The sequence below is a fragment of the Schistocerca americana genome, chromosome 1, assembly GCF_021461395.2.
Source record: "Schistocerca americana isolate TAMUIC-IGC-003095 chromosome 1, iqSchAmer2.1, whole genome shotgun sequence".
Lineage (NCBI taxonomy): Eukaryota > Metazoa > Arthropoda > Insecta > Orthoptera > Acrididae > Schistocerca > Schistocerca americana.
The window spans coordinates 1259503878-1259520388 of NC_060119.1; the positions used below are offsets into that span (position 1 = coordinate 1259503878).

Sequence of the window (16511 nt, forward strand, 5' to 3'; positions counted from 1 at the left end):
TTTTGTATGATTCTCCTGTGTGAGCAATGTCTTAAATGTGAAATTTAAAACTTCGGCTCTTGTTTTGCTATTTTCTACTGCCACACCAGACTAGTCAGTGGGTGAATGGATGAACACCTTAGACCTGCTTAGTGATTTTACATAGGACCAGAACTTTCTCGGATTCTTGACCAGATCTTTTGCTAAGATATGACGGTGGTAGTTGTATGCTTCACAGACAGATCATTTCATAGATGCACAAATCTCTACTAAGCTTTGCCTGTTGTCATTTGTGTGCTCTCTGATGAACTCAAGAGGTCAACAGCCTTTGCTTCCTCAACATTATCCGAATTTCATTGTTAAACCATGGTGGATATTTTCCATCCTTAATCCACTTTTTAGTCAACATACTTCTTTAGAGCACAATTTACAATTGTTTAAACTTTTTCCGTAATTCCTCTGTATCCATCATACTGGAACTAAATGAAGTCAGTTCATCACCTAAGTCAGATGCAAACAATGGTTATCTGCACTTCCTAGTAGAAACACTCTGTTAGCCTTCTTGATTGATTGATTTAATTTTCATAACTGTAGTCACTACAAGCCATCATGGTCATTAATCCCTGTGTCTATACTATTGCTGTTGATGAGGTCCAGCCTGTTTGTAGGTGCAAGGTGTAAAATATTCCCATTGCATGTGAACTGCTGAACTAGCTGCTAAAGACAGTTTTTGGAAAACACATTCAAAAGTAATTCACTAGACTGTCTATCTGTACCCCCTGCAATCAGCCTGTAGACATCTGAGTCTAAACTTAATAGGTTAAAGCCACTAGCAGCTAGTATTGTTTGATTGGGTATTTACCCAATGCTGACCACAGAATTTCTTGGATTGACTCTAGAACTATCACAGTGGTGGTCGGTATAAGAACCAACTATTCAAGTGCTGAAAAGTGCACCATTACATGACCAATCTCAACCACTGGTAGCTGGCTACGTCTTTCATTTCAGTCTTTCTTTTATTCTTCTTGTTCCAGAGAAAAGGTGTTCCAGAAACAAAGCACAACAAGGCGATCTGCCAGCTTGTGTAGTGATGCTGACGTATGGGTCTGGCTACTGCACATTTCTCCTTTAGGAAAAGGTGTTCCAGAAACAGAAACATTCCAGGGGAAAACTTGCCAGCTCACCAACATAATGGCTTCCCAGTTTCTTTATCAGAATACCACTCTTCTCAATACAATTAATTGGTGCTTCCTCAAGAAGAACCCAGACATTACATTTAAATACTTCAGCATATAACAATGAAATAAAATGTTCACACAGTCACTGAGAATTTTTCATTCTATTTAGAAAGAAAACCTCATTTTTGATAAGGATAACATTCCATGGAATGTATTTTGAGTCTTTTTCATAGTTAAACGCCTTTAACATAAAAATGACCACTTACACTTAAATATTATTTACTACTTTATGCAAAAATGTTAATAAAACAATATCTTAATTCAGTATAGCTTTTTTTTCATTGTTGTATAAAAAACATCCATGAATAATATCGTATTTCAGTATGTCCGTTTTCTTTTCGTACTTCACATATTCAGCTCTTACTATCAGCAACTCTGTCTCTCATATTTTGTAATACGTTTTAGGTAAGTAAGAGCTTCTGAAACTTAGATATTATGTTAGTGTACATTAAACACAATTTTTACGTACATAATAAACATTCTTGTTTGTTCTTGAAATATTACTAATGATTTTGCTCAACATGGACATTATACTCTACACTCAGACATATTTTTGTGTTTATTACTGATTACCAATATTGTCCATTCTTGTTTTATACATTTTTATGTCACATATGTTTCTAACATCTAACCCTTTTCCTCACTTAGGAAAGTCTAAATAAAATCCGTTTGTGTGTGGGATGTCTAAAATTCTGGAAGGTCCTTTGTATACAGGCTTTAATTTACAAATCTTATGGCTTATCTCACTTGATTTCTCATGTGTTTTGCCTTGCATTAGGTCACAGACTGCAAATTTACTATGCCTGAAATTCTTAGCAGGACTCCGAATTCTCACTTCTACTTGCTATTTAATTTTGTCTTTAAGATTTTCTCTCTTTTAATTTAAGAGAAGTTCTCTTGGTATAGTACTGGACAATTTTGAATTGTACAAATGCTGTTGAATAAAGAATGATTTTTTTTTATGTCATACCTTTACTCATCCTCAGAATTTTGATGGTCCTTCTCAAAGTAGTCTCCCATTAATTTGATGCACTAGTCCCTGCATTTCTGCCAGTCTTCAAATACGTGCTGGAAACAATTTTTTGAGAGGTCCTTCAAAGTCGCCTCCGCAGCCTTCACCACTGCTTCTGATGATTGATAATGCCTCCGATGAAGGCGTTTCTTCATGTTAGGGAATAGAAAAAAGTCACATGGGGCTAAATGCGGACTATAGGGAGGGTGAGGGGTGCACTTTACGTTGATTTTTGCAAGATATTCAGCAAAAACATTGGCAATATGTGGCCCCGCATTATCATTATGCAGCATCCAGCCAGCTTCACGGAAATGTGGTCTTTCGCACCTGATATGGACTTGCAATGTTTTCAGGACATCCCTGTAGTATTGTCCAGTTACCGATGTGTGTGCAGGTAAAATATGCTGATAAACTGTTCCACGAATATCAAAGAATGAGATGACCATAACTTTCCCAGCAAAAGCAACCAGTTTTGCTTTTTTGGGGGGGTTGGTGATAAGGAGATTTCCACACTGAGCTTTCCTGCTTGCTCTCAGGATCAAAATGATGTAGCCAAGTTTCATCAGCAGTGATTACATTTGAAAGAGACTCTGAATCTTCCTCTAACATCAACTTTAACTGCATGCAGACCTGCATGTGAATGTCCTTTTGTTTGAGAATCAACATTCTTGGAACCCGTCATGCACTAACGCGTCTTGTGTAATTTTTCTGTCACCAATGTGTGGGTGGCACCCAATGAAGTGTTCAGTATTTTAGAAAGTGATCTTAAGGTAATTCGTCTATCCTCTCTCACAATGATAGCAGCAGTGTTGATGTTTTCTTCCGTAAGAGCAGTAACTGGAGCACCAGGTCCATCTTCCTTTGAAATTGATTGTCTTCCCCTCTTTAAACATTGTAAACCACCTCCGAGCTTTGCTGTAAGGAAGAACAGACTCTCCATAGGCTTTCTGTGATGTTGTATAGGCCTCAACTGATGATTTGTTGAAACGAAAGCAGAATTTCAAAGCCGCATAGTGTTTCTCGCGTGTTACCTCCATTGCAGTGGTAGGCAATACTGAACGTGTCTGACCTTGCCTGCCTCTCACAGGCAGGAACCAGGAGTCCCAACGAAGAAACTACTACGGTGTGTTTGTTGCACATTAAGCTAACAGAATATCATAAGGTTAAATTTTAATGTGAGAAATTATGACCATAAAAAAAAATTGATTATTCTTTATTGAACAGCCCTTGTATATATTTTAGATGGATCTTTTAGCGTGCACTATAATCTGAGACATAGCAGCCATTGAATGAAAATGAATAAACAATCCTGCTGTTCTGTTTCTAGTAGCAAAGTGTTTGAAATATTTGTCATTTCAAGCAGTAAATCACAAAGAGTGTAACAAATTATTTCTGTGGACTCTGAGAATGTCTCTTGCTATCCAAGACAAAAATTTAGAAAGAAACTGATCCGTAAGACCCAAAAACCACATTGCATCAAGGAAGTAATGCAGTTAAATTAAAAAGTTATATTAAGTACATACCAATGTTGTGATCTTCACTGAGTTAAAATAATAATCATAGTTCAGTGGAATATTACACTGCACAACAGAGGCATTGTGCATTGCTTCTTTTACTGAAATGTATGCATTCTGCAGTTTCTTGTACTAGAGCAGAGTCTCTCAATAAATCTTCTACTTTTTTAGGTCATTCCTGATTGAAGAGAAATGCAGGTTCCTCAGTAATTTCAGCATCCATACAGCTGAAGTTGAATTGCCTGGGGAATTTCTGCTACCGAAGGTATCGATTATTATTTTCATTTCTGTTCTCAATTTATTGTTCAATAATACTGTCATTCAAATAAATAAAATTGTATGGTTGTGTTGATTAATCTTATAGGTTTGTTCTCTGCTCCCAAGGAGAAATAAAGTTGGAAAGCACAGCAGTGATAGCTTTATTTTTACAGTTTTCTCCACTGCTTGTTCCCTCAGCTGTAGGTTCAGTGGTGATCAGTCTTTTCTATCTATGATTTGTATTCCATAGGGAACTTCCAATTTTTAGAGTAGTTATATAATGCATCTCCAATGCTTATTGCATCAAATATATGACCAGAAAGGAGAGTGGGGAGGAACAACTATTCATTCTGATTTGAGAGAATATCCTTGCCATTCACTGGAAGTTTTGAAGCAAATTTCTTATAGTCCATAGACATTTTTGCAATGGACTACAATTTTTGTTAACGAGCTACAGGCAAACATTTTCTTCATACTGAACTAAAATGATGGCCATAGAAAGTTCACTAACTTTTCATATGCGTTTGGTCTTGTATTTTGTTTATAATTATGAAACATGAGAGGGAACTGTTTAATGTTTCTAGATTAAACCTCTCCTCATGTAGCAGTTTGTGCTCTATATAGCCAAATTGAAACTGCACTGGACCTTTTGTGTGTAACGCTTTTGCCAACAGCTGTCTAGGCACCACTCAGGGACAGTTTGAGATACCAGTTTGAACTCCAAATTCCCTGACTATACAGCCAGAGAGCAGTAACTAGAATTGGCCACAACTGTCAAGTATCTGGGAGTTCCTGTCTGAGTGGTTGTAAGGCAGAATTACTGTAGGAAATCCAACTATGAGGGAGGCAGATACCATGCACAGGTTTATTGGAAGAGATTCCAAAGGAAGTGTAATTTGTGAAGAGGTGGCTTACAAACCTTAATTCGACCAATAGTTGAATATTATTTGATGGTCTGCACTCCTTACCAAGTTGGATTAATGGGAGAGATATAAAAGATTTGATAAAGGGCTTTATCTCAGGTTTGTTTAGTCAATTTTATAATGTAACCAAGATGCTCAAAAACTGCAGTGGCAGATGCTGCTAGAAAGATGTCACTTACTATACAGACTTTACTCATAAAATTCCAATAATCTGTATTCTAACATGATAAGAAACATATTAGTTCCTCAAATGGGCATCTCATGTGGTAATACTGGCAGTAACATTTTACAAATTCAGGCTTATGCAATCAATCAATCATTCCTACTGTACCATCTTCAAATGGACTGATCCAAACATGCTCTTTATGTTCTATGCCAGAAGCTGCAGTGTGACTGTGTCATCTTTTGCTGATTTTTGAATTGGCATTTTATTTTTTATTTTTGTTTGGTTTTGAAAAGTCTCAGTTGCACATTTTGAAATACCTGAAATGTTTCGATCAATGGATCATCTTCAGATGTATGTGGTTACGTCAGCAACCTCTCGTGTCTATGTCAGAAACTCATATCATAGTACTGTGTTTTGCAAAACGCGCTATTCTGGTGTGAAGTACTCACACAGTCGCAGTGGGTTGCAGATGAAGCTACATAGATCTGAAGATGATCCTAAGTGATCGGAATATGTCGTGTATTTAAACATGAGCAACTGAGACAGAAGATCAAATGAGAATTGTTTTAAATATCAGTGTAGTTGCTGTTATTTCATGACAGGTATTTCGGGTATAGTTCTGACTTTGTTTCCAAAAGTGCAGAACATGCCTATAAAAAGAGCACAGCCAGCATGGACTAAAATCATAGTGTGTGACAAACCGGGAACTTTCTCCTGTACCTGTCTTTTAAATTTTTGGAGTTTTAATGGTTTTGTCACCTAGGAAACCTATTACTCAGTTTGTTTCTCAGAAAGTAGACACTGCTTTTGGCGACACATAGGCACACTTAAAAAAAAGTAACAGCCTTAGCATTTTTTTTCTAGTGTTTGTACTAAAACACTTTGTCACACGAAGTGAGTGATTTCCACTGACCCCAGTTTTTAACTTTCAGCACACTCATTACTATGTACGGATCTCACGATTCATGCCACGGGTGGATGTCGTGCAGAAGCACAATACTGCTGCCCGTCGCCTGTATATCCGTGGGCACAATGGGAAGATCTACCCATACCTTGTTGTGAATGATTCAAGTCTTGGTGATTCGAGGAGGGAAGAGAGAGTGCTGCAGTTGTTGCGTTTCCTCAATCATTATCTGTCGAAACAGAAGGTAAGTTTATATGTTTTTTCCAGACTGTTTCCAAGTATTTTGTTTTTACTTCATCCCCCTCCTCTGATAGGTAAGAAATTGAGAAATTGTGTGTAATAAAACAGAGATGAATTTTACTTTTGCACTGGAAAATTGAGGACAGGATTCTGCATTAATGTTGAGATGGATCAGTATGCATATTCCATCCAGATTTGGGTTTTGTATGACTCCTTAAATCAGGAGCATATCAGGGATTGGGTTCTTGGGACGGCGAGGGCGGGGGGGTGGGGGGTGGGGGGGGGGGGGGGTGCTCAGGTCCTCTCCAAAACCCTTCCGCTTCCAAATATAATTTTCTTTCACTCCCACTTTCAACATACTACACTTTTCTTACAATTTAAAATAAAATTATGAAATATTTTGATGTAATAATAATCTGTTTATATGAATCCTTAGTATATTGCTTTAGCACACCTTACAGTCTTTGCCTAAATAACTACTCTTATGTAAATGGACCAGAAGAAGGGGCCACTTGCTCCAAAAGCTTGTGAAAATTAAATCCTTTTATGTGTGTGTTCCCCAGCCACCAGTTGATGAGTAGATTTTTTTTTATCTGTTAATTTATGATATATTATCAATATTTGATTATTTTCATGTACATAATTTCTCTGTAATTCATAATTAAGAGCACGGCAGAGGGTTCATCAAACCACCTTCAGTCGCATTCTCTGCTGTTCCACTCTTGAACAGTGTGCCGGAAAACGAACACTTCAATCTTTCTCTGATTTCTTTTATTACAGTGATAATTTATCCCTAAGTAAGTGGGTACCAATAAATTTTTTTTCGCATTCGGATGAGAAAATTGGTGATGCAGATTGTATGTAAAGATCCTGCCACAGAAAAAAACACCATTGTTTTAATGATTGCCTCCCCTAGCTCACATATTATGTCCGTGAGACACTCTCTCCTATATCACGATAATACAAAATGAACTGCCCTTCTTTGAACTTTTTCTGTGTCCTTTGTCAGTAATCTCTGAAGCAGATCCCACAATGTGCAGCAGTACTCCAGATGAGGGTGGACAAACATATTGTAGGCTGAACTTCCTGGCAGATTAAAACTGTGTGCCGGACTGAGACTAACTCGGGACCTTTGTGTATCATGGGCAAGTGCTCTACCATCTGAGCTACCCAAGTACAACTCACACCCCGTCGTCACAGCTTGACTTCTGCCAGTATCTCATCTCCTACTCTCCAAACTTCACAGAAGCTCTTCTGCTAACCTTGCAGAGTTAGCTCTCCTGGAAGAAAGGATATTGGGGAGACTGGCTTAACCACAGCCTGGGGAATGTTTCCAGAATGATATTTTCACTCCGCATTGGACTGTGCGCTGATATGAAACTTCCTGGCAGTTTAAAACTGTGTTCTGGACCGAGACTTGAATTCGGGACCTTTGCCTTTCTTGGACAATGCTCTACGGCGAAAGGCAAAGGTTCCGAGTTCGAGTCTTGGTCCAGCACACAGTTTTAATCTGCCAGGAAGTTGCATATCAGCACACACTCTGCTGTAAAATGAAAATATCGTTTTGGATAGTGTAGGCTGTCTCTTTAGTAGACCTGTTGCCTCTTCTAAGTGTTCTGCCAGTACATCGAAGTCTTTGGTTAGCTTTCCCCAAAACATTACCTGTGCGATCTTTCTGATTTAAATCATTCATAATTGTAATCTGTAAGTAGTTACTTGAATTCCCAACCTTCAGATTTACATGATATCACATAAATAAAAACTTAGCAGATTCCTTTTAATACTTTAGTACTCAAGTGGATGACTTCACCATTTTCATTCTTTAGAGTCTGTTGCCACTTTTCACGCCATACAGATATATTGTCTGAATTTTTTTGCAATTTGGTCTTGGTCATCTGATGACTTTACTAGACGATAAACAACAACATTGCCTGCAATTATCATTGGTGTTAGTGAGAGATGTATCATAAGATAAAGCTTTCATTCCGTAATTCGAAGTGTAAGACCAGGCCATACTTTGCTAAATTACATTAATCAGAATAATTTCCTAATTAATTTCAGCCATTTCAACTAACTAATTTTGCTAAAGCTCAGTTCAGTTAACTGACAGTAATTATTTCCTATTCTAGTCAAGTTGTTGACATGTAAACAGATGTGATTACTGATACAGTTAGGAAAATAACCTGTATAAATCCTTAAAGTATTCAAGTATCTAATGTCCAAGACATTGTAGGAACATCAGCACTGAATTAGTTTCCAGTTAATTAACAATATTAGGTATGATATTGTTTATTTAGCTATTTTGTCAATTTTCACCATCAAGAAGGCTTATTTTGTTAAATAAAGTTCAGAACAAAACCAATTTTTCTTCAATATCTAGTTAATTTGAGGTGTAAAACTCTAATTGTGAATTATCGAAATTACATATTTAATGATGTGAAACTTTAGTAGCCATTTTTGCAAAGCTACATAAGCACTGAGCCTGAAGCCATTTTTAATTCAGTCTGTTCTGAGGTCAGTCAAAACAGTCATAATGTACTAGTGAAGTAATGTTTTTAACTTAACATGAAACTCGACTGTGAATTAGAACTGTTAATGACAGGCAGATTAACTTGAATATGAAAGGCAGACAGTGCCTAGATTCTGAGCGTGGAACCCATGTCAGTCTGAATTGTAATACAGAAATGGCGCAGTGGTGTGTTCCCATGAATAAGAAGACGGACGCTGAAGTAGAACGTTTAACAATAATTGCTGATTAACTTTAATGTAAAAGTGCCACACGTATAGTTCATCTGAGTGAGACTGTTGTCATATAATTGAAAAGGTGCAGTATGTGCATACCTGGTAAATGAGGCTTAACTACATAATTAAGACATGGACTGGCCATAACTAATTCAGCATTGGGTGTCTGATGTTTCTCATTATTGGATGTAGATAGTGCTTTACCGATCCATATTTACAGTCGGGTCTTTGCCTTGATCGGGCCACTGAGGAACTACAGACTGATATATGACCAAAAATGTCACAATGGATGCTCAGACTGTTGCCTGAATTCTTTATATAGATAAGGAACAGCAGAGGGCCTAAACACTACCTTGGGGAACACCAGAAATCATTTCTGTTTTCCTCGATGACTGTTAATCAACTACTATGAACTACGTGTAAAAGAGATGAAGACTGTTTCAGTCCTTTCCAGCTTTGTTTTGGTTAGTTTATGTTTCCTTTCAGAGGGTCTTCCTTATTCTGTCTTCCTCTTTCTGTCTTCCTTACTCAACTGGTGTCTGCCGGTTCTACTTGTGGATTTGCAAGCAGTGTTGGATTCGTTGTTGGCAGAAGGTATGGTCAGCCTGTAAATGGCCACCTTTACTGGGCTGGAACACAGTCATTAGGATTATCCCTCAAGCAGACAACTAAAAACTATACTGTATTAAACGACTTCCAATTCCCTAAGTTGTCCCCCGTTTTAGACTGTTCTCATTTTACTTTATTTGCCAAAAGTTGACTAAGAATCTCTGAAATTGGTATAAGTAGAATGTGAACACTTTTACTAAAATGGCCTTTGCTTTTTTTGGAGGGGGGATTAGGCCGAACCCCACTCCCCGCTTGCCTTGAATCCACACATGCCCTAAATAACTTGAGGTGGTGGTTTGGATGGCTCCCGAGATCAGTGTGTGTGACTGAATGGTACGAATAAGTGTTGGACTCCAAATCCAGAGGTCCAAGACTAGATCCCCCGTTGGTCCTCGAAACTTTCTTTTGTGTACATGGAAAGTGCTAAGTTGTATTGTAATTCAGAATCCACATTAAGCTATAGGACCTCCTGCAGCTTCCTGGCCTAGTCAATTCAAAAATAGTAGTAGTTAAAGATCATATCATCTCCAGCAGGACTGTTTATTATACAGCATTACAGTGTTCAAACTGACCTTAAATATTGGAATTAATTATTGTGCTTTTTTTTAATTAATAAAGAAATTCCAAATGTGTTTGTCAGTTACATTAGTCCTTGATTTGTTTCCTTGCAATTCACAATCCACCTTCGAGCAGTGTGCTCTTGGAGGATGGTGAACAAAGGCATGAAATTATGAAAACTCATTAAAAGTATAGGAATATTGGAAAATGAGATGTAAAAACAATTGAAATTGAAATAGAAATATCACCCTGTTGAGTATGCTGTTAACTTGTCTCAAGCTTCATTGCGGAAATGCTTCTTACAGTGTGGTTCAGTCATTACCTGAATCATCCCTACTGTGTCGTCCTAAATTAGCTAGCAGGAAAGCATGGAGAGAGGTCTTAGATATAAGTTTGTGAGTCAATCAGTGAGATACACATAGGTAGTTCGTTTGACAAATTAGTGTCCCCAAAATTCAGGAAACAGGGTTGGAGCATATTTCTCGCAAGCAGTCTTAGACTAAAATTTTAATCTGCCACAGTCTTTCAATATTTTGCTTCTTACTAAGTGATCTTCCTTAATGTCACTGTCTGGGTACATTGTAAGCTAAATTTCTCATTTTCTTTCTTGCATGTAGACTGATACAGGATGTTTAGTTTCAAATAGCTGCTCAAAGTTCTTTCGTAAAAGAAAGTAAAAAAATAGTTTGAACATACTAAAACTATGTATTAAAATAACTGTTCCATGAATTACAGCTTCAAATAATCATTTAATTAAGTTGAAAATCATGAAGACAGTCTTTAAAAACTAGTGTTAATAGCATTATGGTTTGGACCTTTACAGAATCCCATCTGGCTTGCTGTAGTGAGAGATATAATTACTTTTTTTGTGTGTGTGTGTGTGGGGGGGGGGGGGGGTGATAACATTCAGGTTTTTGGTTTTATGAGAATTGTGCATGTTTCAGGAAACAGCTAGAAGATTTCTGCATTTCACAGTGCCTCGTGTTGTTGCTGTTGCTCCTCAAATGAGACTAGTTGAGGACAACCCTTCATCAATATCTCTACTGGATATCTTCAGGGAAAGCTGTGCGAAGAACAAGATTGACTTTTTAGACCCTGTTTCTAATTATTATGATCAGCTTAGCACAGTACAGGTATGTAGCTAGCCAGCTTTTAATACCTACAGCCTAGTTTATTAATTAATTCTTCTCGTCTCTTTAGTGTTGTAACTTCATACTTCTGTGTTACTGGTGCTCTTCCGCATTCGCATCTGTGTCTGGTTTCACACTCTACAAACCACTGTACAGTCTATTGTGGAGGATACTTTGTGCCATATTAGCAAATTTCGGTCCTGTACCAATAGCATATTGAGTGATGAGAAAATGTCTGCCTATGCGCATCTGTACAAGTTCTACTATCTCAAGTCACATGAACCCTACATGAGGTATACTGTGAGAATTGTTAACAGATTTTCCTGAAATTTACACACAATTCTCAAGAACAATATTGCTTTTCTTCCAAAAATTCCCATTTACAGTCTATGAGCATCTGTTTCACTTTCACGTGGACTACACTAACTGGGTACATGCCCAGCAGTGTGTCTGTGAATTTGTATCATGAAGCCTGCTGTCGTAAATGCTATATAAGGACTCCAAATGCGGGAGCACTACTCTAACATTGGTCATACTAGTGGTTTGTAAGTCATTTCTTTTATAGCTGCTGTGCACTTTCACAAAGAACCTTCCGATATACTTTAGTCTTTTATTCACCTTACATAATACATGTTAGTCTCATTTAAGATAGTGATTCTTAGCATTATATGATGTGACATGCTCCAAGTGTTTGTTCCCATAATCTTGCATTAGTCAGTAGTGGGTACTTTCTCTTTCTTACGCATATTACCTTACATTTATGCATGTTTAAAGAAGGTTACTACTCATTACCTCAACAATAAATTTTGTGTAAGTGTTCCTTTATTTCCACATGATCATCTAATGATGATACTTAACCTGTAGAGAGCAGAGTTTTCAGCTAGTATTCTGATTATACTGCTGATCCCCAGTGGGCCTAGTGTTGTCATTATGTGGTACACTGTATTATGCTGCACTGGTCACAAGTTTGGGCAACTGTCACCGAATTTCTGGAAATTGCTTAAGAAGTGTAATGCACGCCAAATCTCCTGTTATCATTCATACTTCAGCACAGTCACTGTGATGGGGTTGACTGTGTCTGCATAGACTGGTTGTCTCGCTGCTAGCAATATCTGTACCTCATATTACATGAGCTTCACTGCTTTTGGGAGTGCTTCAAACTATGGCATTTTGTTGTGAACGCTTTTGCGGTTAACTGCAAGGATTTTAATACTCTTGCTTTGAGGGGGTGGGGTGTCTTTTGGATCTTACACTTATACTTATGGGTCCCCTGTAGCTATCAGTTAAAAGCACATCTAACTGATTTAGGGGTGACCCTACAGTTCTGAGCTCATGCAGCACAAGTCCAGAAAGTCACAGCGTATCTTCTTGCAGGTCCTTCGAAGCATCTGGTTCACTCTCTATCAGCCACTGGAATGATCCAACGTGACCTCAGAGCCCAGCCGACAGTCATCATTTGTTCCAATGTCATCACAATCTGCAGTTGGTTACACCATATTCCCTCAGTAGCTACTGGAATAGTCTCTTCATTGTGTTGAATGAGACCCCAGGCATACACACTGAGTCTTCCCTATCCCTTGCTGTCCTCTCCCTATGGGATACCGTTATTCGCCATATGTTTGAACTGATGATGATTAATAGATTACTACCCTTTTGTGTTTGCCTACTCTTGACACAGAACAAAAGCAGATTCCCCAAAATGGGTGAAGTGAGTCCTACCGGCTCAGTCTCAGTTCCATTGAAAGACAGCACCTCAAACTTGTTGTTTGAGGATGGCTACATCTATCGTTGACATGCCACTTGCAGTCAAGTGGACGAGTAATGACAGATCCTGCACCTCTAGTAGAGGAGAATAGTACTTGATGTACTTTTGGTACCACAGGTTCATGACACTCTTCCAACAAATCAGTTTGCGGCAGTAGCCAGTCGCTTGCCAGCTGCTTTTGAATGTCGGCCAACTCGTTCCATGTTCGAGAGGAATGTTCACTGTGGGGCTGCATTGTGGCTGGTGCAGTGTACTGGTATTACAGACAGTATGATAATATGGTATTTACCTATATCGTAACAGAAATTCATCTGTGGAGTAGCAAGAATAGTCAAGTAGAGATGATTTTAAATTGTTTCGAATAATTTCGTTACCTGTCAGCCGTTTCAATATATAAGGGATGTGGGCAGATATCAGTATGCAGTATATGTTGCTCTTATTTATGCAAGAGTGCTTTTAAGTTGTAATTGGTGGGCAGACCATTTTTGTTTTTAGTTTTGTGTTTATGAAATCTGGACAGCACTGTTTGGATGATTTGGCTTAATTTACATTATCTAATTGAATCACAGCTAACTGATCTATAATCTTTCGATTACTGTCTTTCATGTATTTAACAAGAGACAGCCACTGTACATGTGATGTATTGAGATAATGCCCCCCTCCTCTTTGCATTTTTTGCTGTGCCCATTTACTCTGATTTTTCCTGAAAATTAGTGAATGAAATTGTGTTTACAGGCAAGGGGATCTCAGCCCAGTGTCCAGGTCCTGCGGGAAATCCTCCAGGATACACAAAAGAGTATGGTGCCTCGAACCCTGTTGAGTGACTGGGCACTAAGGACCTTCACAACACCTACAGATTACTGGCAGTTCCGGAAAATGGTATGGGTTAAAGCCAACTTTCCCAGATTTTGGTTTGTTATGTATTTCTCAGTAATGGTTTGGTGGTTGCAGGTACATCTTGTCAGGCATATAAACACACCATTTTACTTGAAATCAGAAAATGCTTTTAAAAACATCAACCATGTAAAAATAATTTAATAGATGGAAAATCTACTCACCAAACGGCGGCAGAACAGGCACATAAAATACGGTTGTAACTGGCAAGCTTTCGGAGCAGGTGGCTTTTATGTGTATGTTCTGCTACCGCTTGGCAAGTAGATTTTTTATCTATCCAGTTAAATGGCTTTGTCAATAGTTGATTGTTTTCATTGTTATATTCAACCATGTAAAATAGACGTTATGTTCTGAAATTTGTCACTTGCATTTTTATACTTAACAAATAATATTAAAACTCGTTTCCGTAGAACTGTAACCTCTTTTCTGTCAATGACAAATCAGGTGAAAAAGACAGGTACAAATGTTTGCTTTATTGCATGTTGTTCTATGAAGGCTTCTTATATGAGAGAGAGAGAGCAAATGACAACAGTTGTGGCACACAGCTCTGTCTTCCTGGAAAAATCAGCTCTGTCTTTCATGTTCATTTGACTCTGAGTGTAATTTATCTGTAATTCAGCCGTTCGAAACCCCCCCACACCAAACTCAAATTTTTTTGTTGGAAGAGAACTTTGCTGCACAGTATGAGAGGTTCCAGTGGACTAGTAGCGGTCTGGGTATTTGCATGGCCATAAAGCTTTATCACACATGAAATACAATGTTGTCTAAAGTTCACCATTCACAATACATAATCCTCTTTTCTATACTAACTGGGACATTCTGTATAATTAAATTGTAATCACATTTTTTACTATTGTAAAATGTAGCCAAAATTTTCAAATCTTGGAACAGATGTGTACTTTCTGGCAGCATCCTTTTGAATTCTTTGAGGGCCACAAGAAAGTTTGAAGCTTGAGATCATGAACCTGCAAAATATATCAAATTTACGTTAATGATTGTATCTGGACAATGTTGTTTCGTGATTTAATCTCCATGGAATTATTTGTTGCTGAAACAATATGATCCATCTTTAACATGCTGAATGAGGTGACACACAGGTAAGACACTGAACTGGCATGACTCTGGATAGCAGTTCAAATTCCTGTCTGGCCATGTAGGTTTAGGTTCCTGTGGCTGCATACTTAGAAAGGACGCTTACTTTGGAAAGGACACTCCAAATTTCCTTCTCCCTCCAAACTTGGGCTCGATTTCTAGTAGCCTCATTGTTGACAGAACATTAAACTCTGATCTTTGTTTCTTTAACAACTCAGTCTGTGAAGAATAGCTGTACAACTGAATGTGATAATCGCTTTTCCTTGCTGAATTTGCTGCAACTGCTGATTTTCTCAAGGCAGCATATGCAGTATTACAAATATGTGTAGTATTTACCAGGGATATACCACTTAATGTGCCATGAGATTGTTATCCACAGATCATGAAAACCAGTTAACCATATCAGAAATATCATCTGACAAGAATTTAGTGTGTTGCATATTTTGAGGAAATGAGTAACTTACCCAATGACGACTGTTTTTGTGGTTCTAAAACTTACTGTAATCAATGAACTTTATTTACTTGGATTTCATATTCCATGACCACTGTTGTAGACTATTTCTATATGAACAGCAGGTTTCAGACTTTTCCAAAAGGGTGGAGCAAGGAACTGCTATTAGAATTTCTCAAATTTGTTATGGCTATTATGATTATATGTATTGACAAAGCATTAATATAAGATATTCCACTGCCCTTTCAAGACCAGTTGTTAAAGAGCTGTGTAACTCGTGCACTGTTCCAGTTCACATTGCAGCTGTCACTGGCCTGCTTCTGTGAGTACGTGCTACATCTCACGAGGCTGAACCCCGACATGATGTACATCCACCAGAACTCCGGCCTGATGAACATTGCGTACTTTAAGTTCGACGTCGATGATATGACAGGTGAGGTGAGCTACTGGCCGCTGCTGCTTGTCAGAGACACAGTGACAGTCCCAAACACTAAGTAATTTTAAAAGCACTGATAGGAACAACAAGAACTTCAAAATGGTTAATGCATTTTAAAATTTTGAATCATTAATTGGTTGTACTAATTATAAGAGAACAGGATGTGGGGGTAACATTGAAGAGAAAGGAATTGTTATTCAGGATGTTGCTTAATAGGACTAGCAGAAAACTTGTGTTTGCTATGAACTGTTCATCCAAAACTGAGTGTGTTAACTAAAACCCAAGTAACTAGTAATAGAGTTGTGGACCCTTATTACGGTGTTAAAACACCCAGTTTTGAAATGTTACTATAGTCCAGAGGTCTCTTCTTTGCATATTGTTTGTGTGTGTGTGTGTGTGTGTAAGATTTTTAGCATAGTAAAATAGATTACATATTCAACATTTTCTGAGAGGCTGCAGTTGTTATCAATGAAATGCGCAAATAACAACTAAAAACTAACTGTGTTGAGGCTACACTATGCCATCAATTCTGAGGGTCTTATGAACAAGAACTAACACTTGTTGCTGATTGTAATTTCCTCATCTGTCGTCTTTAACGTA

At 37.9% G+C, this 16511-nt stretch overlaps 1 protein-coding gene across 1 annotated transcript in view; it reads left to right on the forward strand.

Annotated features, from left to right (window-relative positions):
* Nucleotides 1-16511, forward strand: part of LOC124598833 (transformation/transcription domain-associated protein) — a 441523-nt gene that overhangs the window by 407774 nt on the left and 17238 nt on the right. The window contains exons 62-66 of the mRNA XM_047136029.1: nt 3915-4008; nt 6023-6238; nt 11088-11276; nt 13774-13917; nt 15767-15908. Of these exons, the coding sequence (XP_046991985.1) occupies nt 3915-4008; nt 6023-6238; nt 11088-11276; nt 13774-13917; nt 15767-15908 (785 nt within the window). The remainder of the gene's footprint in view (nt 1-3914; nt 4009-6022; nt 6239-11087; nt 11277-13773; nt 13918-15766; nt 15909-16511) is intronic.